General features: G+C 55.8%; 2 protein-coding genes across 7 annotated transcripts in view; both read right to left on the bottom strand.

The window, feature by feature from the left end:
- Nucleotides 1-6739: 6739 nt before the first annotated feature.
- Nucleotides 6740-15897, bottom strand: GRM2 (glutamate metabotropic receptor 2). The gene is made up of 5 exons (XM_040247092.1): nucleotides 15278-15897; nucleotides 11974-12811; nucleotides 9391-10466; nucleotides 7554-7734; nucleotides 6740-7327 (listed from the first exon to the last, which is right to left on the bottom strand). The coding sequence occupies exons 1-5, from the start codon at nucleotides 15725-15727 to the stop codon at nucleotides 7254-7256; spliced, it is 2619 nt and encodes an 872-aa protein (XP_040103026.1). The 5' UTR covers nucleotides 15728-15897; the 3' UTR covers nucleotides 6740-7253.
- A 4286-nt stretch (nucleotides 15898-20183) lies between these two features.
- The window catches only part of TEX264 (testis expressed 264, ER-phagy receptor), a 31048-nt gene continuing 26034 nt past the window's right edge, over nucleotides 20184-25197 (bottom strand). For all 6 annotated transcript variants that reach the window (XM_040247086.1, XM_040247087.1, XM_040247089.1 and 3 more), the window contains exons 5-6: nucleotides 24088-24256; nucleotides 20184-20775 (exon numbers count right to left, since the gene is read on the bottom strand). In XM_040247086.1, the coding sequence (XP_040103020.1) occupies nucleotides 20480-20775; nucleotides 24088-24256 (465 nt within the window). In that variant the 3' untranslated portion in view covers nucleotides 20184-20479. The remainder of the gene's footprint in view (nucleotides 20776-24087; nucleotides 24257-25197) is intronic.

Genomic DNA, 25197 nt, shown 5'->3' with positions numbered 1-25197 from the left:
TACAGTCAGCAAAAACAAGACCGGGAGCTGACTGTGGCTCAGATCATGAACTCCTTATTGCCAAATTCAAACTGAAATTGAACGAAGTAGGGAAAACCACCAGATCATTCAGGTATGACCTAAATCAAATCCCTTATGATTATACAGTGGAAGTGACAAATAAACTCCAGGGATTAGATCTGATAGACAAGAGTGCCTGAAGAACTATGGACAGAGGTTTGTGACATTGTACAGGAGACAGTGATTAAGACCATCCCCAAGAAAAAGAAATGCAGAAAGGCAAAATGGTTGTCTGAGGAGGTCTTACAAATAGCTGAGAAAAGAATTGAAAGGCAAAGGAGAAAAGAAAAGATATAAGCATCTGAATGCAGAGTTCCAAAGAACAGCAAGGAGAGATAAGAAAGCCTTCCTCAGGGATTAATGCAAAGAAATAGAGAAAAACAATAGAACAGGAAAGACTAGAGATCTCTTCAAGAAAATTAGAAATACCAAGGGAATATTTCATGCAAAGATGGGCATAATAAAGGACAGAAATAGTATGGACCCAACAGAAGCAGAAGATAGCAAGAAGAGGTGGCAAGAATATACAGGAGCATTATACAAAAAAAATCTTCATGACCCAGATAACCACGATGGTGTGATCACCTACCTTAAGAGCCAGACATCCTGGAATGTGAAGTCAAGTGGACCAGTTGAGCTATTTCAAATCCTCAAATATGATGCTGTGAAAGTGCTGCACTCAATATGCCAGCAAATTTGGAAAACTCAACAGTGGCCACAGGACTGGAAAAGGTCAGTTTTCATTCCAATTCCAAAGAAGGGCAATTCCAAAGAATGTTCAAACTACTGCACGATTGCACTCATCTTACACACTAGTAAAGTTCAAAATTCTCCAAGTGAGGCTTCAACAGTATGTGAATTGTGAACTTCCAGATGCTCAAGCTGGATTTAGAAAAGGCAGAGAAGTTTTGACAAATTGCCAACATCTGTTGGATGATAGAGAAAGCAAGAGAGTTCCAAAAAAATCTTCTGCTTTATCGACCACGCGGAAGACTTTGATTGTGTGGATCACAACAAACTGTGGAAAATCTTAAAGAGATGGGAATACCAGACCACTTTACCTGCCTCCTGAGAAATTTGTATGCAGGTCAAGAAGCAACAGTTAGAACTGGACATGGAACAACAGACTGGTTCAAAATTTGGAATGAATATTAGATGACTAAGTAAGTTTGTGCAGATGGTGACTGCAGCCATGAAATTAAAAGACGCTTACTCCTTGGAAGAAAAGTTATGACCAACCTAGACAACATATTCAAAAGCAGAGACATTACTTTGCCGACTAAGGTCCATCTAGTCAAGGCTATGGTTTTTCCAGTAGTCATGTATGGATGTGAGAGTTGGACTGTGAAGAAGGCAGAGCACCAAAGAACTGATGTTTTTGAACTGTGGTGTTGGAGAAGACTCTTGAGAGTCCCTTGGACTGCAAGGAGATCCAACCAATCCATTCTGAAGGAGATCAACCCTGGGATTTCTTTGGAAGGAATGATGCTAAAGCTGAAACTCCAGTACTTTGGCCACCTCATGAGAAGAGTTGACTCACTGGAAAAAACTCTGATGCTGGGAGGGATTGGGGGCAGGAGGAGAAGGGGATGACCGAGGATGAGATGGCTGGATGGCATCACTAACTCGATGGACGTGAGTCTGAGTGAACTCCGGGAGATGGTGATGAACAGGGAGGCCTGGTGTGCTGCAATTCATGGGGCCGCAAAGAGTCAGACACGACTGAGCGACTGAACTGAACTGAAAGTAAGTTTGTTCGGTTGTTGTTTAGTCACTATACCATGTGCGACTCTTTTACGACCCCATGGACTGTAGCCCTCCAAGATCCTCTGTCCACAGGATTCTCCAGGCAAGTATACTGGAGTGGGTTTCCATTTCCTTTCCAGGGAATCTTCCCAACCCAGGGATCAGACCCTGAATTGTGTCTCCTGAATTGGCAGGCAGATTATTTATCACTGAGCCACCAAACAGAATTTAAACATGATGAAACTGATGAAATCTAACAGGGAAAAACTACTAATCAATGCTCTAATTTCATTTTAATGCAGTGTAAAATGACTAATGAGAAATGTTCTCAATTTATCAACAAGGAATTAATCAATCAATATAGTCTAAAATGAGAATATGATTAATAAAAAAAAAAATCAATGCTGCAAGTCCACCATGGTGAGTTTCAGATTTGTGAATCAAACTCACAAGACACAAGAGGCTGTCCCAGCACCAAATTTATTTCACTTGGAGAAATGATCCAGGACAGGGAACTCAGTGTCCCAAGGTTCATGAGACTCAGAATCTCTCATACCGTCATCCCTGAGGGATGAAAACCAATGTGAGTACAGACGCAAGCACAGAAAAGCTACAGTGTCTGGGCTCCCTTCTCTGAAATACCTCAACAGCCCCAAAACACCTGTGTCCGTCCGCCTTGCACTCATCCTTCCATTGGCAATGCACCAATGACAAGTTAGACAATCAGCAATCCTCAGACCAGATGCAGTGGGCCTCAGACAGGGCTAGCATCAGCTCATCCTCCTCTTGTTCATGTTGCAAGAAGGTTGACCACAGGTCAAACTCTCCTTCAATTCCCTGAGACTAAAGGAATATTCACCTCTAAATTTCACTGTCCCTTTTCTTAAGCCTACAGAGATCTTTCAGGGGAAAAATATCTTTAGAGGTGAAGAAATGTATGTGTAGTTCAGAGTTTATTCAGTTTCACTTCACATTCACTTTCTTCAATTAGAATAAAGTAAAATTAAATCTTAACTAAAAAAATAATCATAAACATATGACATGATCCCATTTTTATGAAAGTATTTCTATCTCCATACTATCTGTAAAAATGCATAGAAATATGTTTAGGATGCTGTAAAAGAAATGTCAATGATGGTTGTATTTGAGTGATGAAACGAGGAAATATTTTTATTATTATTTTGTACTTTTCTGCTTAAATTGTTTATGAGAATTGTTTTCACAGAAAGAATAAAGCAATTTTTCTTTAAAACAAAAACCAAAACAAACAAACAAAAAACCCTGACATCTTGGCAAGAGTCCTCAGGTTTAAAGCTTCCATGTTTACTTTCTTCCTCTTGCTCCTCCCGCCTTGCCGAACCCCAAGCTGCCTCTATTTACTCCTCCCTCTCTTATCATTCCCTTTAATACCCCTGCCCCTTTTCTCCTTGCCCTGTTTTGCCCAGTTCTAGCCCCTATTCCCTAGACTGAGAAAATGCCATCGCTGGGCACATTTTTTTTCAGACCCTCAGTGTCCCTTCATTTCCCCCCTACTTCTCACGACCCCTGCCCCCGGAGCGGAAGTGAGAGCAGCCACAGTGAGGCCGGAGGAATGGACAGAGAGCTCTGACCTCAAAGGAGCTCTGCGGCAAACTGCTGATACAATTTGGCCAGGGGAAGAGCTTGAATCTTCTTGCAGGCTCTCTGTCATCCCCTCAGCTCTACTTTTTGTCCCCAACACCTCTGCTATCAATACATCTCTAACTTCTTGAGTTGCCATATTCTCTCAAGGATCTGCCTCTGCAGAGGGTTCACTGCCCCGCTACCCTGGACTAGGAGGAGCAGCGAAGCAGAGTGGCTTGAACCACCCTCACCCAAGCCCCCTGTTGACAGAGATCCAGGTCCACCCAGACAGGCTGACAGCTACCTACAGCTTACCCCAAGAAATTTCCCTCCAGAACTTTCCTGGTGGTCCAGTGGTTAAGAATCTCCCTGCCAATACAGGGGACACGGGTTCCATCCCTGGTCCGGGAAAATCCCACATGCCGCGGAGCACCTAAACACGCGAGTCTAGAGCCTGTTGTCCGAAACAAGAAGCCACCGCAGAGAATCCTGCGTGCCTCAACGCAGAGTAGCCCCTGCTCGCCTCTGGCGCAACTAGAGAAACCTGCGCAGCGACAAAAGCCAACCACAGCCAATACTACTAATAATAAATAATTAAAAAAAAAAAAAAGAATCCACCTGCCAATGCAAGAGACAGGTTCGATTCCTGATCCCGGAAGATCCACATACCGCCGTACAACGAAGCCCGCGCGCCCTAAAGCCTGTGCTTCCCAACAAGAGAAGCCACCGCCATCAGCCCGGGCACTGGAACGAAGAGTAGCCCCAGCTACCCGCAGTTAGAAAGAGCCAGAGCAACAACCAAGACCCAGTGCGGTGAAACAAACCAGCAAACAAACAAAAAGAAAGACACAGAAATAAATTAAAATTTTAAATTCCCTCCATTAAAAACACACACGCACACCTCCCTCTAGCGGGTGACTGGGTCATGAGGCGGACTAGAGAAAGAATAGGGACATCTCAGGCACACAGTTAAGAGTGTAGCACCGCCCCTTCCCCACAGCTTCGCTAACGGACTTAAAGTTGCCCTTATGCTTCAACTAGTCTCCATCCCAAGCTCACTGATTTGCGCGCCCCACTCCGCTGAAAATGGGGGTAAAGAACTGTCACATACGTTTCAACCTCGCCGCTCGCTGCTGCACTTCTCATGGTTGCAAGGTACGTCAGAAAAAAGCTGCCAGCCATTCTCACAGGCAGCTACGGACCGCAACCATAGGAGCTTTCCCTCAGGGTTTCCCTTAGTCACCATTTAATTAGCCGCCGGGACGTTCAACTGTGTGGAAATACAAAATGCAGCCTTACTTAAACGGACTGGGAGAGACTTCGCGCTGTGGCCGTGCCGCGGTCCCTTCAAGAGCCCTCTGGCGCCACAAGCCGTCTGGGTGTCGGGAGCCGGGACGTTCCGCGCCGTGTCGTCCGGGCCGCTAACGTTCGCCGCGCAGCCTCTCGCACCTTCGCGTCGTCTCGCACAGTCGCGCACCGTCGCGGAGTTCAGCCCACCCCCTCTGCGGTCTTCCACAGCGGCCAGCAGGCGGCCCCGCCCCTCCCCAGCCTCGCCCAATGGCGACGCGGCGGAGGCGGGACTGGGTTGCTCTCGGGGGCCACGCCCCCGGGATCCACGCCCCGGCGATAACCCTCATTTGCTGCGGCGCCGGTCTCTCTCCAGGGTTGCCCGATTGGAAGGGTCCTCGAAGGGACGCCGGGGCCTCGGTCCCCCTAAAAGCAGACACGGTTCCTCCACCTCGCCCCACCATATCCCCTCCCTGAGCGGAGTCCTGCTGTTGGCTGGTCTAAGGGAGGAGGGCTCAGGTGAGATTCTCCGCCTACAACACCTGTCGTGGAGTGGGGATGCCAAGGGAGGGGAGGGAGGAGGGGCCCAGGGAAGGAAAGGGACTGGCCCACAGATTGAGCACCGACTTTAGGAATTCTTCACTCGCCTCCTGCCCTTCTTCCCCATCCCCAGGCCTCTGGGCCCTTCTCTCTGGATGGGTAGCAGGGATAGAAGCAGATTCTTCACTGACTACCCGTTTGTACCTTTTAAGCTGTGAACCATGTTCGTTGTTGTTTAGTCGCAAAGTCGTGCTCGACTCTCTGCGACCCCATGGACTGTAGCCCACCAGGCTCCTCTGTCCATGGGATTCTCCAGGCAAGTGTATTGGAGTGAGTTACCATTCCCTCCTCCAGGGATCTTCCCGACCCAGAGATTGAACTCCAGTCTCCTACGCCTCTTTTATTGCTGACAGATTCTTTACCAGTGAGCCACTGGGGAAGCCCGGAAACACAGGACGCCCAGTTAAATTTGAATGTCAGATAAACAATAAAAATGTTTAGTATAAGTATATCCCAAATATGGGATATGCTCACGCCAAAAAAAGCTTTCATTGTTTACTTAACATTCAGACTTGACTGGGCATTCTGTGTTTTGTTTGGCATCCCTACACCCCAGATATTGGCTCGAGAGGGAAAGCCACTCCTACAATTTTCTTTTTTCAGTTTTCTGTTTTCATTTCTTAAATTGTTAGCCCAAAGTTAACTTGTTAGCCCACAGCCTCACTAGTCTATAGATGCAAATGAATTCACTTAAAAATAACAAATGTCCTTGGCCTGCCCGTCTCCCAGTGCAGGACTTTGTCCCTCTGAGATACCACCCTCTGCGGTTTCCCCCAAAGAGGTTCCTCAGCTCCTGTGGTAGTCGGGTGCCCACAGCCCCCTAGGCCACATGAGGGCAGCGGTTGCTTGGCGGCGCAGTGCGGCCGAGCCTGTGTCTCAGCGCCCTCTGCTGGTAAATCTCAGACTGCAATCTCGGGGGCTGCCCGAGGACGCTGGGCTCCACCATCCAACAGCTGAGCGACTTCCTTTAGAGAGAGAGAAAGGCCTCTTCTCCCTCCTCTTATCGGACTAACAGCAGATGGCCTCTCCAACTCCCCTCTCTGCCCCACCTCCTCCTTCCTCACGATGCTCAAGCCTCCTCTTGGCTCCCTCCACCTCAGATGTCCAGCCTGGCTCTGCACTGACCAGAGGCTCCTCAAATGCTAGGCAGGAGCCAAGGATCACAGTCAGCTGCCTCTCCTGCTACATCGCTCGCACTGCCCAAGTTCTGCCCTAGACGGCCAGATGAGCTTGTATCCATTTAAACCTCCCATCCTCACCCCAGTGGTGCTTTGGCCAGTCTGTGGCAGCTCCTTTCAAGGAAGGATGACTTATTCATTTTTTGTCTCTCCATCAGGCAGGATTCGGTCCTCCTAGCACAGGCACAGAGCAGAGTGAACAAATTCTAGCAAAATGAAGGCTGAGGGGCTGGGGCGGGGATGAAAGGACCTCCCTGGATCAGAGGCAAGGTGTGATTTTCTTTTTTTTTTAATAAAGACACTTCATTTACAGATAATACAAAATAAACCACAGGACAAACTACTGTGCAGGAGGAGGGACAGCCCCTATTTTAACCCCCCTCCCTATCCCGAAATAAGTTATATAAAAAATTTAAAAGGCCCTAGAAGGAAGGAGGGGTAGGGCTGGAAGCACCTTTGCTGATTGGGGATTTGGGGCCTGCAGTCCTCAGCCACTTTATTCCAGGGCAGAGCAGACCCTGGCTCGCTCCCTTCCAAGTCCTGGGCTTGGCAAGGAGGGAACACAGCTACAACGGCAGTTGGTGGTCATTATTGAGGCTCCCAGGCCAAGGATCCTGGCATCTGACTCTAAAGGGTTGGAGTAAGGGTGGCGAGTGGCGCTGGGGGTGGGCACGGGGTTGGCATTATTGCAGTGCTCCAGCCATCTTCCTCCTGGCCCTGGACACGGGTCTGCACTGGGTTCTGGGGAGCAGCCGTGTCAGGGAAGGAGTGTGGGGATCCTCAAAGCGACGATGTTGTTGAGTCCACCACCTCGCGGCCGTTGCAAACAGTGGGGACAAACTGGGAGCCAGACCCTAGGAAGAGGAAACTGGAGGTTGGGGCTAGTCCTGAGGCCCCTTCACAGTCGGTGGGCATCAGGGAGGCAGGACTGCGGGGAGCAGGTCACCACCCGCCACCACCCCACTCCTGTTCAGCCTCATCTAGGGGGCACTCCACCCCCAGCCAAGGAATCTCAGCAACCCAGGAAGTGGCCCCCATGCTGAGAGCTGGGGCGGGGGCTTCTTACAGATGGATGCTGACCTTGGCCGAGGCTGGAGCTGGCTCTGGCAGCAGCGCTGCCGAAGCGGCTGGTGGGCGTGCGGTGGCTGACCACGTTCTTTTGCGGCTGAAACAGGATGATGTGCAGCTTGGGTGCAAACAGACAGCCGAGCACCACAGAGCCGCTGAGGCTGACCGACACGCACATGGTGGTGGTCTGCACCTGCAGTGGGAGAGGTCCAGGATGAGTCTGTCCCACGGGCCTGGCCCTGGCCCCGGGAACCCTCCCCGGGTGGTGGGGTAGGGAGCAGGGGGACCGAAAGCATCCAGCCCTGGGCCTTGGTCCATTTGCCAAGCCCCAGAGAATTTTCAGGAAGGTTGGGCACAGTCCCAGCATCAGCCTCAGTGCACTGTCTTCCAGAAAGACCAAAGTTCTAGCTGTGGGGTTAGGCTGAACATGCAAGGTGCATGTATGCATGGGAGTGTGTGTGCAGGCATGTGTGTGTGTAGGGATGCAGGCGTGGAGTGTTGGCATGTAATTGCATGTGTATCTGTACGTGGGCGTGTGTGCAGGGGTTGGTGAGAGTGTGCAGTTGTGTGTCAAAGTGTAGGATGCATGTGTACGGATGTGTGTAGGTGGGTAGATATGGATGCATGCCAGCTGTGCAGGTATGTGCACTTGTGTGTGGATGTGGGGATACGTGCGTGTGCATGCGTGTTTGGGATCGGTGTGTGTCCCTCCCGTCTGAGTCCTTAGCCAATTATGACTGGCATGCAAGTGCAAGTGATATGCAAATGCAGGCTGAGTCACAGCAGCTTCCCTCCCCAGCTCCGGCCTCCACCGCCCAGGCGGGTGGTTGAGCAGGTGCTCGAGCAGCCAAGCCCAGCTGGCCCTGGCCCTGCCCACTGTACCTCTGTCCTGAGGGAGGGGGCCTTTGCAGGGGCTGTGGCCTCGATTTTCCTGCTCCTTTAATTGTTAAGATTGTCAGCTCAGACCCTGCTCTATACTCCCATGCTGAGTGACCTAAGGGAAGGGATTGAACTTCCCTGAGTCTCCATTTCTTCATCTGTAAAATGCGGAGAGCCACGGAATTTACTCCAGAGTCACGAGGATCACCCAAGACCATCCTCTTATTGTTCAGAGTGCCCCTCACCTGTCACCTCCTCGGAAAGGCCTTCCCTGAGCGCCCCATCTGAAGCAGCCATTGTCCCTTGAAGCTGAGCGGACCGTGGAGCATTCAGTGCCAGTTGGAATTTTGCTTGGAAGCCACCAACTGGGGTACAGTTTTCACCTGCTTTGACCTTCCCGAACTCTACATCCCAGATCACCTCCCACTCCTTGCTTCACCTTTCCTGACTTCGCTGGTTTCATCTCTCAGCCCCAGAGTCACACATCTCCGGGGGTGCCACGTCACACTGCCCAGCTCCGAGGGGCCTCAGAGCATCGCACCCCTTGGAGCTGCTGGCTCCAGAGCCCTGCCCTGTCATTCCCATTCCTGCCTCCTTCTCACCTCTGCCTACCTTTCCACCATGTACACCCCCCACTGCAACTCAGGGAGGCAGAGGGGAGGGCAATGCAGACCCTCTGTTCCGATCAGTTTCCGTATTGACTGTCCTCCCCACCTCCAGCCTACCTATTCCAAACTGACTGCACTGCAAAGTTCAGTTCCAGGACTCCTTCTAGGCCCCACTCAGCCTTCCCACCTTGCCCTCCAGTCCCAGCTGGGCCACCATAAGCTGTGAGCTCCTGGGTGAGCATTTAACCTGTTGGAGCCTCAGAGTTATCAGAAGACTCAGTGAGGTACCAGGAAACAGAAGGTCCCATGTCCTGCTCTGCCCCCCTCCCCCACCTCAGCCTGCCCTGGAGCAGGTCGCTCACCCGGTAGTCACTGGAGGTGACATAGAAGATGGGCAGGAAGGCCAGCCAGATAATGCAGGTGGTGTACATGGTAAAGCCGATGAACTTGGCCTCATTGAAGTTCTCGGGGCACTTGCGGGTCTTAAAGGCGTAGAGCGTGCAGAGCGCAATGAGGAGCACGTTGTAGGCCAGCGAACCCAGCATGCTTGCATCGCGGTGGTTACAGCGCAGTGTCACTACCTCCCGTCGCTCAGGGGCTGTCTCCTTGCCTGTGCCCGGGGCCTCCACCACCAGCCAGGTGGCCACGATGAGCAGCTGGCCCGAGATAAGGGCCAGGCAGATGGCCACCTGCGAGGCAGGGCTGATGAAGCGCGGCCGCTGGGCTCCCTCCCGGGCCCCACCGAAGATGCGCGCGATGCGGTTGGTCTTGGTGAGCAGAGCTGAGTAGCAGACGGAGAAGGCAGTGCCCAGACCGAGGCGCCGTAAGGTGCACACCGCTGTGGATGGCTTGGCGATGAAGACGAAGGTCATACAGTAGCAGAGGAAGACGCCGCCCAGCAGGATATAGCAGAGCTCTCGGCCCGAGGCCTTGACCACAGGGGTGGCGTTGTGCCTCACGAAGACACCCAGCACAAAGAGGGTGGCCAGGGCGCCTAGGCAGGCGATGGTGACAGGTCCCACGGCCCAGGCATCGCCCCAGCGGATGTATTCCTGGGGCAGCTCGAAGCAGCCAGTGAGGCTGGCGTTGGGCCAGTAGCCCAGGCCACAGTCGGCGCAGGTGAACTCATCCAGCCGGTACTCATAGGGCTGGCAGGGAATGCAGAGCCAGCAGCAGACCTCCCCCGGCTGCACGCTCTTCACCTCATTCTGGAGGCAGGGCTCACTGCAGCGAGAGGCGGGCAAGGGACCGGCTGAGGGTGAGGCCCAGGGGATGAGGCTGGTGTCCAGCGTCAGGCCTTCTGCCCAGTAGCCCACCTTCTGGTAGCGATAGCGCCCACCGCCTGCCCGCAGGTAGGTGAAGATGTTGTAGCGACCAATACCGTCCCCAAAGCGGTCGAAGCGGACCTCGCTGTGGGTGTCAGCTGGGCGGAAGGGGGCTGGGGTTGGGGAGGGAAGGAAGAGAGGGTTGGATTGGTGGGTCATCCTGATGTGACCTCAGCCCTAACATGGAACCCAAACCCCAGAGCTGAAGTCAGTCCTTGTCCTTCTGATCCTCTCCCCAGCACAAAAACCTGCCTAACCTCAGCCATTTTTCTAAATGAGAGGCCTAAACAAATAACAGACCCCAAGCCCCAAACAGAACCCCAGCCTTAAAGTTCAGTCATCTCCACAAACCTAATGCCCACACCAACTCAACCATGACTCCCAAACCCCAGTCTTAGACCTTCCAACCCAAACCCCAACTGTATCCCAAAACACACCACAACCCTTTTTCCAAACTTAACATGGAGACCCCCAAAAGCTAAACTTGACCTTAGGTCTAGTCCTGGTCCTACTTAATCCCATCAGTGATATCTCCAGCTCCAACCCCCGACCAGTCCTAATACTGATTGTAGTATAAGCGAATCCCAACCTCAGTGGTCATCTGGAACCACTGATGTTTACCAGAATGTGCTTGGCAGGCAGCTCACAAATCACTGCACTCCCCACCCCCATCCCACTGTGATCCTCACATTGCCCAAGCAGGCTGAGAAGGCAGGAACCCCATCATCCCAGGTCCCAGTGACAAGTGGCGTTAAAGTTAGCAGATGATATGCTTAAGACTCCATGGTGAATGGTGCAGCCTGGATTCAAATGCAGGTCCCCCACAGGCTCTACTCTTTCTACCCACTCCTCGAAGTCCTCAAAATCCAACTTGAGCCCTACTATAAATTCCACTTAGCCCAGAGGGCTAAATTTAGCCTTGTTCTAATGTCAACCCAATCAGACCCAAATGCAACACTAACCCCCAGCCTGACTCTCCCATGACTCTGAATGTCAATCTTATAGAAATTGCTACTCTTCTTGATCCTGATCCAGCGCTCCAAGCTTTGTCAGCCCTGGCACCCTCTCTTGCTGTTTCTGCAGTCATTCTTTCTGAAGCACAGTGATGACTCTGTGGCATTTATTTTTCTTGAAGCTGGAACTTTTATTAAGATAACTTTTGGTTTGAAGAGACCACGGCCACCTCGAGTGGAAAAGCAAGATTAGGAATAGAAATTTTCCTGGAAAATAGAGGGTCATCCTGACGCACCTTTATTCTCACTCTCTCTGATATCCTGCTGCCTTACAACGGGCTTGAGGTCTCCCGATCCTACTCCCTGCGTGATAAAGAGGCAGGAGATAGAAGGCAAGGCCCAAGCAGGAAGCAGAGGCCCTCACAGTGCAGAGCCAGGCCAGATGTCTACTCTCTGGAAGGATCTCAGGAAGTGGCACCTCAGGCCTCTCTCCTGTTGGAATCTTCCCTGCCTGACTGACCTTGTCCCAACTCTGACACCAGCCCTTTGGGTAAGTCCCTGACTTGCAGTGGGCTGTATTTTCCTAGCCATGTGCTAGAACCTGAGGGCCTGCTCCCTCTCACCCTCCGAGAGCCAGCAGCCTGGTGGACCTGGCCGGCACCATTACCATCGAACTTGACATTGAGCACGAAGTCTTTGTAGAGGCGGCGCCCGTTGACGGGCCGCATTGCATCACAGAGGTGGGTGGTGTTGGGGCAGAGGGCACGATGCATGTTGTGCAGGGCGTGGGCCATGGCGTACACAGCGTTGACCACAAACATGATCTTGGACTCTTGCTCAAAGGGCACGGCCCGCAGGGAGTGAGCCGCACAGTCTTGCTGCCGGAAGCTGCAGCGGAACCTCTGCTCCCAAAATTCACGGAACCAGGGGTTCCGGCTGTTGTTCCACGGGTCCAGGCTCTGGAAGTAGGAGGCAAAGTCACTGATGGGGTAGGAAGCCAGCTCTATGGTGATGGCGCCTTCAGCAGCACCCTCACTGCCTGCTACCACACTCTCCAGGGCCCCCCAGCCATCGCTGGCAACCCAGGTAAAGCTGGCATTGAGGCGCTGGGTGGCAGCAAGGAGCTCGCGGGCGTCTTCGGAGCGGGTGAACAGGACAGCCACACGGGCACTGGGCTTCTGCAGCAGGGCTCGCACCACGCCCTCGAAGGCCGCGCGGCTCATGGCGCGGCCCACCTTCTCCGAGGTGGCCACGCAGATGTTGCGGGCGCGGGCCTCTAGCTCAAAGGCTTCGATGCCTGTCTCGCCATAGTCACCCTCGGATGCCACGGTGGATACGTAGGTCCAGTTGAAGAAGCGGAGAATCTCAGCCATGGCTTTGGCTTGGAAGAAGTCGGGGGGCACCGTGCGGGCAAAGTAGTCATAGCGGGACTTATCACTCAGCTTGGCACTGGTGGAGGCATAGCTGATCTGAGGGATCTGAAATAGCCGCAGGAGGTTGGCCACCTGCAGTGGGATGGGTGGGGGGTGGGGGCGGGTGGTGGTCGAGAGGGCAAAGATAGAGACCAAGTCAAATGCTAGAGACGGCTGTGCCCCTCAATCCAGCTATCAGACTTTGGGATCAAGTGCCCATGTGGTCACCTATGTCATGATGTCATGATGTCTCCCTCTCTCCAAAGACCTACATCGTCTTGATGTGTCTTCCCCCTGGGGGCAGCAAGTTTTCTGTCCCTTCCTAAGGGCTCAGAAAGACCTAGGGCCAAGGCACCGCGGTCCTGAGCCACACTCGAACCCCTCCCCTGTCTCCCTTCAGATGCACAGCTGAGGCAAAAGGAGAGAGCTAAGGAAAAACCTAAGTCCTGAGTGGAGATAGGTTATCCATTGGCTGCACAGGGAGGAGGCACTGGATGGCCTCTGGGATGCTCAGGGGTCTTAAGCTCTCTATCCCAGAGTCAATGCTGATGGGATGATGGAAAGACAAGGAAAAGGCTCCCCAAAGAAGGAAGACTAAGATTTGAGGGCTCCATAGCCCTGAGAGCCCAAGAGTGGGTCTCTATTGGATGCCTGAGCCAGAAATTAACAAGGCTTCCTGCCTACCTGGCAGCCAGTCTTCACCCTCAGATCCCTGAGATGTGCCCCTAAGAGTGGAGTCCAGCCAAGAACCTGGTGGCATGGTGGGTGAGAGCAGGGTGTGGCCCAGGTTCCACGAGAGGGAGTCAGGCCCTGTGTTTGCAGCTGGGACATAGACAGTTACTTGGGCAGTGTCAGCACCTTCCCTGTACTGTCTGACTCTGCGCCCCCGGGCAAGTTAGGAAATTCCCTGAACCTCAGTTTCTCATTCCTGCCTTCCCAGGTTGCTGAGCTGATTAAGAATATTGATGTACATGAAGCCACAGTGCCTGGAAGATGATAGGGATTTCGGCGAGAGAGAAGGGGCAGGAATGTGGACGAACCATTCCAGACAGGTGCAGCCGCAGGATAAAGGACTGAGCCTTGTTTTGACCCAGACAAGGAAAAAGCAGATGGATGCTGAGCTGTGGGTCCTGCTGCGGGAGTCAGGCAGCTTGGGGTGAGGCAGAGGTAACTGGGCTCCTGGAGGTAAATACAAGGGACCCTGAAAAGAATTGTGCAGAGGGGGTGCTAGGAAAGCACCCCAGAGGCCCCTGAAGACATCAGCAGTGGGAGGCTGCCTCCCCATCCCTGCCCCCAGCCCAGACTACAGATGGAGGTGCCGGTGCAGCCACGCCTGTCCAAGCTGCCGCTGGCCACATCCAGTAGCAGGCCCAGCAGAACTGGTCATTCATTCCCTGCGATAGGCGTGTGAGCAGGCCCCCCTCCCCACCCCAGGCCAGAAGCTGCCTCCATGGTTCAGACTCCTGCTTCCTCTCTCCTAAATAAGCGTTCTGGGTCAGGGGTCCCGGCCTGGTTTCTGATGGCAATGCCCTCCGCTGGCATCCTCGAGGCAGCTGAGGCCCCTAGACGAGGCCCTCCTTGCAACTCCCAACACCAATCTCAGCTCTGGCCTCATCTTCCAGCAGCCTAGGCTGGCACTAGACAGGTAAGGGTCCAGGCAAGAGGTGGAACCCAGTCAAGGACAAGAAGGATCCCCCTGGGCCGCAGCAGCCAGATGTGCCAAAGGCCATCAGCTGTGCCTTCTGCTGACCCCTTGTGGGAAGAACAGGAGGGCCTGGGTCCCTCCCCCTCACCTGGTCATCCTGCACTTACTGCAGATCCTGGGGTACCCTCCTCCTCAGCTCCACACACATCCTGCTTCTCTTCCTTCTGGGGCCCCCTCCCCTGTTTCTCTTCTCTGGGTTGCTCTTGGTTTCTGTCTCCCCCTTTCCAATACACAGAGAGATGATCTGACAGTCCCCGAGGTCCTTGGCTGAGAGCCCTACGTTCATGTCTCCACTTGTGAGCACCTGGACTTGTGGCCTGCCTCTCTCTAAGCCTCAGTTTCCTCATCTATAAAGTGGCTTAAGAACAGCAGCAGCTAATATTGATTACATTCTTACGATCTGCCAGCCCCCTTGATTCACGCTTTGCATGTGTTACCTCATTAAATTACCACCACACCCCTAAGAGTGGTAAGCATTATCCCGTTTTATAAGGATGAAACTGAGCTGCAGAAGAGAGAAATAATGCGCAGAGTCACACAGTGAGTGGGAAAACCAGGATTCAAAACTAGAGTTCTGACACAAAAGGCCTGGCTATTAAGCTTCTTAGGGCTGTTTAACATCAGATGTGTGTGTGTGTCTTGGAAGTGGGATGTTTTCCTTGCATAATCTCTAAAACTTGACCCCCACTTTTCCACAGGGGCACTCTCTTAGACTTCTTTAAAAAGCTACTCACAGGAAGCCTCTAGTCCTCTTCCAGTGCACAGTAACCCAGAGTCCCTGCTCAGCTGGAATTCCAGGTACCCGCCCCCTCTGGCTTCCCTGCCCAGCCTCCATTTCCACAGCCCCCATGTACCTGGATGGAGACATCGCTGTAGGAGCCGCCAATGACACCAGTGATGGCAGTGGGAGCATCTCCATGGGTGGCATAAGAGCCGTCAGGGCAAATGTGGCGTGAGCCATCGGCACCACGGCTGAGTGAGGCACGCACAAAGTCAAGTGCCTGCTCCAGAGCATGCGTGTCCTTGGAGCAACTGTCGAGGATGTGCGCACCCAGGCGCACTCCTGGGAGCAGACTCGGGTCACGGTTAATACGATCCAGCGCAAAAAGCATGGCCTCCAGACGCTGGATGCCGCGATGTTCATTGACAGGACCACACTCCTCTGCTGGGCCACCCTTCTGATGTACTGGAAACAGCCCACCCAGAACCAGGTCCCCCTCCAGGGTCAGCACCTTCTTGGCTGGGCCTTCAGCCACAGCACCCCACAGCAGCAGCAGAGCCAGGAGCCCAAGCAGTGATCCCATGGCCCCAGAGGGGATGGATGGGTCCGGCAGACCTGGGCCTCCAGGGGAGGAGGGCAGAAGCAGCAAAAGCAAAGAGAGGTGGAAATAGACCAGGAAAGGACAGACAGGAAGAGGATGAGGAGGGACCCAGCTCCTGCAGAGAGAGACAGACAGACAAACAGGTAGGGAGAAGTGGAACTTGAGAGTGGCTAGCCCTTCTGACTGCTTCCCCTAAACTTCTTTCCTAGGGACTGAGGAGCCAGGGAGAGGTGGTGCCCTTAACTAGGATGAGAAGCTCCTGGGACACCCCTTGGCCTGTCCCTCAGTCCTGCCTGGATCTGGGGTTGGAGATGGGCTCTGCGCTCATCCTAAATTTAGCAGAGGTGGAGGAACTACACAGGGTAGAGGCCCAAACAGAAAACAGAAGACCCAGAAGAATGTCCAGCACCCTGCACAAACCTCCTGGGACCCCAAAGTCAACAGCTTTGCAGCAGAAGGTCACAGTTACAAACTTGGGGGTCCAGTCCCCATCCTTGGGTTTCCAGAGAGGAGCCATTGAGGGCTGAGAACCCACCAGGGAAGAGGGAAGGGAGAAGCTCTAAATGGTAGTCTCGCACTCTAGGGAAGCTCAAATGAGTACCCAAGGTTCCCAGCCTCTCCTCCTGACCGAGGAAGTAACTAGAGACTCTGGGTCTTGAAAGTTAGACATCGAGGTAGAGAGGCTGGCCCCAGGGAGGGACACTGAAGTGGCCACAGGTCCCAAGGTCAACAGGGAAAGTGGATGTGAGTGTGTGTGTGTGTCAGGGGTGGCGGGCAGTGCATCTGCTCAAAATCTCAGAACAGGGCTCAGGGTGAGACTTTTGGATACCTTAGCACTATGTATATAGACTGCCATTTGAGACTTTTTGCCTTCGTTTTCTCTTCAATTCACAACCAAGCAGAGAAAGTCACCACCTCCAATCTCCCTGTCCTTGGCCTCAGGGCACTGTTCACCCCGGCCCTCAGAGACTCCTGTCTCCCTCTTCCACTCTGCACCCCATCATTTGTGCCCCAGCTGCCCACCCAGACACCCATGCCACACAGGCTGTCACAATAGCACAGGCTCGGGAAGGGTAGGAGAGGGAAACTGAGCCTGAAGAAGGGCAGAACTAGTCCAAGGACCCCACGTCCTGGCCACAGAGACAAGGGCTCTTCACTTGGGCCCCTCAGCACCCCAGGGTTACTCCTGCTGGGGCCAGGCCAGGGGACCTGTGATCCTGTGCATCTGCAGAAAGAAGCAGCTCAAGCAGGCAAACAGGAGAGAGAGGTAAGCATGAAGACCAACACAGATGGGGGCACAGACCCAGTGGGAGCTGAGTCCAAACGAGTCAACCACAGTCCTCCCACAGGGGTGGCTGAGACCAAAGCTCCAACAGGGACAGAACCTTGAAGGGGAGAGAGAACCTCGGAAGCAGGGCAGCCTGAGAGCCTGGGCCACAACATTTGGGGAGATGGAGCCTGAGAGGCTGAGACAGACAGAGGCACAGACAGAAAGACTGACCAAAGGACCGAGGGGTAGGAGGAACAAGGGAGCAAGATGCAGGGCGTGCGATCTTTGGGGAAGAAAGGCGGGACGCCTGGGGCTGCCTTCCCGCTTCCCGGAGCTCCTGATTAGCGCTGTCTGGATGCCCTGGCCAGTCCCTGCCCCGGGCGCCCCGGAACTCGAGAGCCCGAGGGACCCCAGGATCGATACGGTCGGTGGCGGCCGCAGCAGCACCCGGCTTACCCTACCTTGCGCGCTCCGCTCTGGCGTGGAGAAAAACCGAGCGGAGCGAGCCGGGGGCACGGGGTTCCAGCTCCTGCTGGCTCGCTAGCTCGCTCGCTCGCTGGCTCGGCAGCTCTGCGCTCTGCCCGCCCGCTCGGCCGGCCGCTTTCAATCGCTGCCCGCCCCGCCCCCGGCCCCGGCCCGCCCCCAACCCCTCCTCCGTCCCTCCTCACTCCCGATCTCCCGCGCCCAACCCGGCCTCCGCCTCCCTCCATAGCCTGCAACACTCCCCTGCTCTTCAGGAGCACCGGCCCGACGCTGTCCACCGCGTGGTGCTGAATCCGCGGGCTCTCCTGCTCTCTGCTAGAGCAGGTGCTTCGGGTCCCCTCCGCCCCAAGTCACACTGAGTCCCAGAAGACCAGCGAGCATGAGGCACGCGGCTGGGAAGGTCACTGAGCCCAGTGGGATGCGCACAGTGCTGTGGGTTTCCATCTGTGAGAGCGAGAAGGCTGGCTCTCGGGTTGTGGGGTGCCCCTAGAGGATAGGTAATGGGGCACGTGGGACGAAGGGGGAGCGCTTAGCCTGCTGCCTCACTGTCCTCACGTCCCTTCTCCCTACCCACTCCCATACTGCGTTCCCATCCACATGCCAGGGCTGGGGTTAGGGCATGTCTTCAGCCCCGACTAAGAGCTGGGGCCTGAGTCACTAGAAGGAAGAGATGGAGCGAGAAGGGGTCGGGGGAGGGGGGAAAGGGTCAGAGGAAGATGGAACCTTCTCTTCCTTCCTGCAGATGACCTTTAAAGCCATTATACCCCCCAAACCCCCCAACCCTGACCTCCCCTGACCCCTCCACGAATCTCGACTCTCATGTGTAAAGAGTATTAATGGCAAAGAGATACCAAGCCTGGGTGGGGGGTGGGGTTGCAGGCCCAGGGACTTAGGGTCAACCCTGAGGGACAAGCTGGGGCCAGCAGGGGGATCTAGGAGGGGAGGGGGCTGGAGAAGAGGCTCCTGAAACTGGCGGCTGTGTAGGAGGGAGTGGTAGCAGGAGCTGGAGCTCACACAGAGCGGTGACAGCTCTGAGAAGACATTCTTGACTCTTGTTCCCTCCTGCAGCAGAGTGAGAAAGGATGCCCCTGGGTAGGGGCCAGGGATAATCAGCATCGCCAGACTATACTGAAGGATTTGGGAAGGTGGGGTGCTGCACCGAGATGTAGTCCTGGAGCCACTCTGCACACTCGCTAACTAGCATGTGCGAGCCGCACAGGGTCTCTCGATATGTGTTCCCCAGGCACTGCCCTTTCCTCCACAGGTGTCAGGAGAGGCAAGGCCAGCTCGGACACAGGCCTGTGAGCACACAGCACACCCAGGTGCCTCTGGAACACACAGCTACATGTGGGCTCGGGGGATTCTCACCGAGGAAGGACAGGCTTTTTCCCTGGACACAGAAGCCCAACGCCCCATTGCTCTGGAAAGCGCACAGCTGTGCGACAGACCAACACATCAAACCCAAACAAACACAAACTCCATCGCTAATGGGAGGCGAGGTGGCAGCAGGATAAGGGTGCAGAGCTGTCAGACAAGGCCTCGGAGACAGACATGCTGTCTTCACTTCCCGCTGCTCTCACCCTCTCCAGCTGTCTCAGCGCAGCTGCTCCCTGGGGTCCGTGAGCGATGGGCCAGGTCCCTGGAGTAGAGGGGTTGACAGCAGCAGGGTGCTGAGGTGAGGGGACTGCACAGCCACCCCAGCCCACCCACCAAGGCAGCCACGCCAAAGATGTCGGGCCTTAAACAGCGCAAGCCCGGGTGGCCTGGTGTGTACCCTGCAGCAAGTGAGCCACGTGGCCCTGCTGCAGCACATGGACATGCAGTTACACACCCAGCTGTGTACATGCGCGCACACACCCAGCCTTACATGAAGAGCTGCACATGGCCGCACACACAGCATTACACGCAACACACAACTGTACGCACAGACACAGCTCTACACGTGGACACAGCTGTCCACAGGGACATGTCCACACATATATGGCTAGTCATGGACACACAGCTGCAGAGACCTACTACAGCTTTATATATGGACAGAGAAACACACAGCTTTCCACTTGCACACATCCCCACACATAGGCAGCTGTACACACATAGCTTATATGGACAAGCCCTGAGTGATGGTTCCAAACGGCCAGGTTCTCACCCCTGTAGCACAACTGCACTTAGACACTGCGCACAGCAGCACGTGCAGAGTCACACCACCAGCCACACACAGACAGCCACGCCCTGGACCACCGCCACCTGACCCACCCACGGTTACACATAAAAAACCAAAAGCACGTGTGTGTACCTGCACACACGCGGGTACACAGGCACTGGCAGGGATGTCCTCACCGGCTGGGCAGATGCCAGGGTCAGCACCTGAGCCACGGACACGAAGGCGCCCCTCTGTGGCAGGCAAAGGCGGGTGGAGGGCACCCGAGGGTCAGCTTTCACGCCTTGTCCCGCCTGGCCTGCTCTCCTGAAGCCTGGGGGAGACCCTGGGTCTGCTGCAACGGAGGAGCAGCTGTCAAGGAGAGCTACACAGCAGGGGCAGAGGGCCTCCAGTTCCCCCAGCCCGGCCCGGCCCAGGGCAGCAGGGCACCTTCCTCTTCTCAGGTCGGGGGTGCTCCTGCCCACTCTGGGCCTATCTGCACAGGACTCCCCAAGGGGGAACAAACAAACACACAGCACAAGTCCAGGTGAAACCAAGAAAATCATTTTTTTATTCCAGGTCCTGGAAGCTCAACGTGAATCTGAATAAAAAGATGTAACAGGGGTGGCAGCCCCAGGGGCTGGGTGCAGATAACAGTCCTGGGTCCCCTGGCTCTAGGGGCCGAGAGCACAGTGAGGAGAAGGCTTGGCCAGAGGCCTGGGGCGGAAGAAGTCAGGGCTGCGTGAGAGCCCTGGCCCCAGCCTGAGGCCGGGAGGTGGAGGAAGAGGACTGCAGAGATGCTCAGTTCCTTAGCAGCGGTGCCACAGGGAGGTGCAGGCCGCAGTTACTCCTCACCCTTCTCCGGGGTACTGGGCTCCCGGGGCCACTTGGGAGCCCCCAGGGGCTCAGTCTCAGGGCTGAGCCTTGGCTCCCCCAGGGCTCCCTCGCCCTCCAGGTCAAGCTCCTCAAAAGATGAGCCGCTGGCACCCGACTCGCTGTAGCTGTGCTCACTGCGGGTGTCGCCATCGTCCCAGCCACGGCTGGGGGACATCCCGGGGGACAGTGTGGCCGCTGAAGTGTCCCGGCTGCCAGGACCCAGCTCCAGGCTCACAGAACTCGTGTCGCTCATTGTGTCAGCACCTGGAGGGGGAAGGTGGGGCTCAGGTTAGCTGGGACCCCCACCCTCTCCTCCAGGGAGAGGACTGAGGCTTTCCGACCAGCAACAGCGACTCAGCCTGCAGTGTGCTCATGAATAATAAAGCTGCCCCAGGCTCAGGAGGCTCGTTCCCGCTGCCCTCTGCCCTGCCTAGGGGTCCACTGACAGGGCAGAGCCAGATAAGGGGGGCCGGGTGGGGTGGTGGGGAGGGGGAGGAGGTCAGCCTGCTGCCCCCCGAACCCCCAGCAGCCCATTAAGGACCCTTCAGCCCTGACCTGAGGAGCTGAGGGTAGAACAAAGACTCTAGTAGAGTCCCCTCCTCCAGTTCCCATTTCAGGCTTGGAGACGGGTTTGTCCAAGGCCAGAACGCTGCCCAGGAGGCCTGAGGATAGGGGAAGGGACCAGGAGGCCTGCTCTCCTGTGCCGCTGCCCACACGCAGGGCTCCCCAAGGGGCAGCCGTGTCCCTGCCTCTGGCCCGCACTGAGCCCCAACTTGAGGAGGATGCTAAGGGAGGAGTTTGATGAAGAAGTCCTGAGAAATTCTCAACAACCAGTTACAGGGGAGGAGGGTGTGGGGATGAAGCATTTTAAGGACTTTCTTCCTCTATGCCTGGGTCACCCCAGAGGAGCCCTTACCCATCCCCAACTTCTAGTGGCTCCTGAGCCCCAAAGCAGCAGGAGGGGACCACGGAGCACTCTGCTACCTGCTGGGGAGCCTTGAGATCCATCCTAGCCTGCTCCTCCCATCCCCAATACATTCTCCGGGCCAGGTTCATCTGCCCTCTTCTGGAGCAGCCTCTCAATTCATCTCCTCAGACCAGAGGCACCAAAAACGGCTGGGGGCGGCAAGGAGAGGCAGAGAGCTCAGGCCCACTGTGTGTAGGAATTCAGACCGATAGAAGGTGGACATGCCTCCCTTCCAGTGGGAGAGGGAGGGGGCAGCAGTCAAACATCACAGAAGGTGAGGGGTGGGCCAGCTTCTGCAGATCCTGTCTCCATGGTGATGGAGCCCCAAGCCCGGCACAGCTGGGGACTGCTTGGCATTTGGACTTGGCCTGGAACTCTCACTAAGCCTCAGCTGGGGCTCAGGGTGGGTATGTGTAGGGGGCCTACTTCCTAAGCCTCCTCAGTCCCCAGATGACTCTGGGCCCTACTGCAGGGGTGAGGTGAGCCCTGCAAGGGCCAGGTTGCTGGCCGAGGGCCCTAGTCTTGCTGGGGCCTCAGTCCTGGCTCCCAGGGTGGAGGCATTCAAGAGTGAGCCAGGACAGCTCCCTGAGTTGCGGGTGGTTCTCTCTGACCCTGGGGCAGGACAGCAGTCCCTCTTTTTCTCCTTAAATGATGACTGGTGCCCCAGAGGCTGCAGGCCTGAATGGAGCAAAAGAGTGGAATAATTTATCCCTGGCCCCAATAAGTTTAACCTGCCCACATAGCCAATGGCTCTCGAGGAACCCAGGTGTGGAGACCCGTCTGCTTGCCAGCTGCCTGCCTCCTCCCTCTCCCAGCCCCTTGGCTACCGGTGATCAAAGGAGGAGCCCAGGGCTGCCCCTTCAGGCCAGCGTGCCAGGGAAGAACAGGTCCCGGGCACATGTGGACACCCTGACTAAGGAGTGCAAGGCAGGGAAGGGACAGCCCTCCAGCTCCATCAGGGTCTGTGCAGGAGCAAGTCCGAGTCCTGGGCCTGTGTCTCCGGGCAGGACAGGCCAGACCAGGCATGGCAGCACCCAACCCCCCAGGCTACTGAGGCAGAGAATGAAGCTGCCACCGCACTCCAGTCCCTCTCTCCTCCACTGCCCACAGCCAGTGCAAGGAGATCAAATATTCATCGCCTCTCTGGAGCTAAATAATACATCAATGTAATAACAGGCAGAAGGCAGTTAATCACCCCTTTCACCTCTGAGCCGAAGTGGGGGCCACAGCAGGGAGGCAGAAAGGGACAGGCCAAGTCTCGGGCAGCCAGGCGCCCATCACACACCACAGTGCAAGTGGCATGCACCTGGCAGGCAGACACCCAGAGTCCACCCCAGGTGCCAGGGCAGACCCTGTCAGAGGTGGGCAGACCTCTGGCCCCCAACTCCAGGGAGTGGGCGGGCAGGCCGGTAGGGAGGACAGGCCGAGAAGCTGGGGGCGTGGAAGCGAGGCTGCAGCCAGCTGTAGCGCGTGCCAAGTAGTCCTTCAACACCCCTGGCAGGCAGTGTTTGGAAGGGGAGCTGGGTGGGTGGGCCAAGGAGCCTGGTGCGGACAGCAGAGGGAGGTTGAAGGAAGGTCAGGGTGCTCCCCTTCCTGCCCTGGGGACTGCCAGGGTCTGCTGACCTTGTGTCACGTCCTGGGCCCACAGGAGGGGCACTGAAGAGTGTCTGCCAGGCGCTACCAGGCGGGTGGGAGCAGTGCCCCATGGAGGTAATTAAATGGCAGATGAAGTTAACTGTGTTGGACATGGCCCCTAGGGAGTGAAGACAGCCTCCCGATACCCAGCCCTGCTCGTGCTGACACATGTCTCTCAGGGTGACCTTGGCTGCTGAAGACTGGATGGACAGAGGGAGCCTCCAGAGCAGGAGGTGAAGGCGGCAGTCACTCCCTGGCCCTGTGCCACTCCCAAAGGTCATGGACCGCCAGGTTCCCACAAGGCTCCCCCAGCAGGGCCGAGGCTGAGACCCTCTAGACCACCTGGGATGTTACCAGCAGGCCCCCTGGCCTCCTGGGGACAGCCCAGAGGTAGGCTGAGAGCACGCAAGCCACTTGGTGCCTGGGCCTGGGGCAGGAAGGCTGGCTCTGATGGAAGGGGCGGGGGCTTGTCTCCTGTCTCCCTCTGCATGCTCTCTGGCTCTTCTCTGAAAGGGACAAAGCAGCTGGCTCTGGTCGGGGCCCAGACCACAGGGACACTGTGTTCCCCTCCTTACCTTCCACATCCAGGGTCAATCTCCCTTCTAATGAGCCTGACCCAAGCAATGCCTTTCCTGAGCAGCCTCAGCAATGCCCCCACCCCGCCGTGAGCATCCAGCTGTCTGTGATCTGAGCTTCCAAGGGTTCTCCTGCTGCATCTGAAGGTGAAGGGAATCCAGGGCAGGATCTCTATCTGCATTGCCAGGGTAACGTGTGAAGCCACGCCCCCATGGATCCGTGTGTCTAGGGACAGGCAAGTCTGCACGTGGGGAGGTGGGTCCCTTCTGCCACCTCTGCCAAGCCAAGGTCTGGACACCGACAGTGCCACACAGCCAGGGAGGAGACTCTTTCACCAGGCCCACACATCCAGGAGGGGGGCTCCAGGTGAGACCCCACCCTCACCCCCGACCCTGTACCTGTGCCATCCACCAGGCCGTCATTGGCCTCTGCAGGCCCCCGGCTCTTCCGCTCTGTCTCCTTCACCTCAGGCACATAGAAGTCTCCCTGCCGTGCCAGGGGGCACATGAAATAGATCTGGTCTTGCTGGTAGATCTCCAGCCGTGGGTGGGCACACAACTTCCGCTCCTTGTTGGAGAGCATGAAAGGCAGAATGAGCCCTACGGGGCCTCTGATGTGTCCCCAAGTGGCCCCAGAAACCGTTCACTGTTTCCTCCCTCCGAGGGGGCTGGCTCCTCCTGCCCCAATCTTCCCCAAGTTCCAAATCTCTGCTGAGGGAGGCACCCACACAGCATCCTGTGGGCAGGGCCCACACCCCAGGAGGCAGTGCTCTAACGACCTGGGAGTCCTAGACAGGTGCTGAAAGGACCCAGGAGCCTGGCACTGCTAATCCGGGTACCAAAGGCTGTTCCAGAAAGCACTGTCTCACAGAGCCTTGAAGCTGAGCACCCGAACTTCCCTAGGACAGGGACCCCAAAATCTGTGGCCCCAGGCACCCAAGCCAAGGTCTTACCTGCCAGACTTGCCATCCTTGGACCTGACCTCTTCTCTGCCCTGGACAAGGCTGTCTTACCGGCCAATGTTAGAGGAGGCCAGGGCCTGACTCTCAGGCCTCTAGTCCTTGCCCTTGCAGGCATGTTACGGACAAAGCCTGGACAGGGGCTCCAGGCCAGCCAAACCCCTCTCCCACTCCCATCTCCCTGCCTGTTTAGGTCTATCCCGACCTCCGAGACTACTGGACATGGCTGGCTCCCACCCCTTCTCAGACCTGGGTCTGGGATTTCGGCGGAGGTGGCAGACCCTAGGCTGGAGGGACAGACAGGACAAGTGATCTAACACTGGACACTGCCCGACACCCCAGTGGGCTGAAACACCAGCTTATAGGCCCTAAGTGGAGTCAGGCAGTCCACTCCTGTCTGGACACAGAACCCAGAGCTCTGCAGCCCCCAACGCACGTGGAAGTGGCATGGACACACGAGAGAGCTGCCCTGACACGGGCAGACACACCAGGACAGGGTCGTGCCTCCTGCTCCTCAGCTGCCCCCCTCCCTGCAACAGAGCACAACTAC

Source organism: Oryx dammah, unplaced genomic scaffold (genome assembly GCF_014754425.2).
Source record: "Oryx dammah isolate SB20612 unplaced genomic scaffold, SCBI_Odam_1.1 HiC_scaffold_9, whole genome shotgun sequence".
Taxonomy (NCBI): domain Eukaryota; kingdom Metazoa; phylum Chordata; class Mammalia; order Artiodactyla; family Bovidae; genus Oryx; species Oryx dammah.
This window is presented reverse-complemented; position numbering and strand designations above follow the sequence as displayed.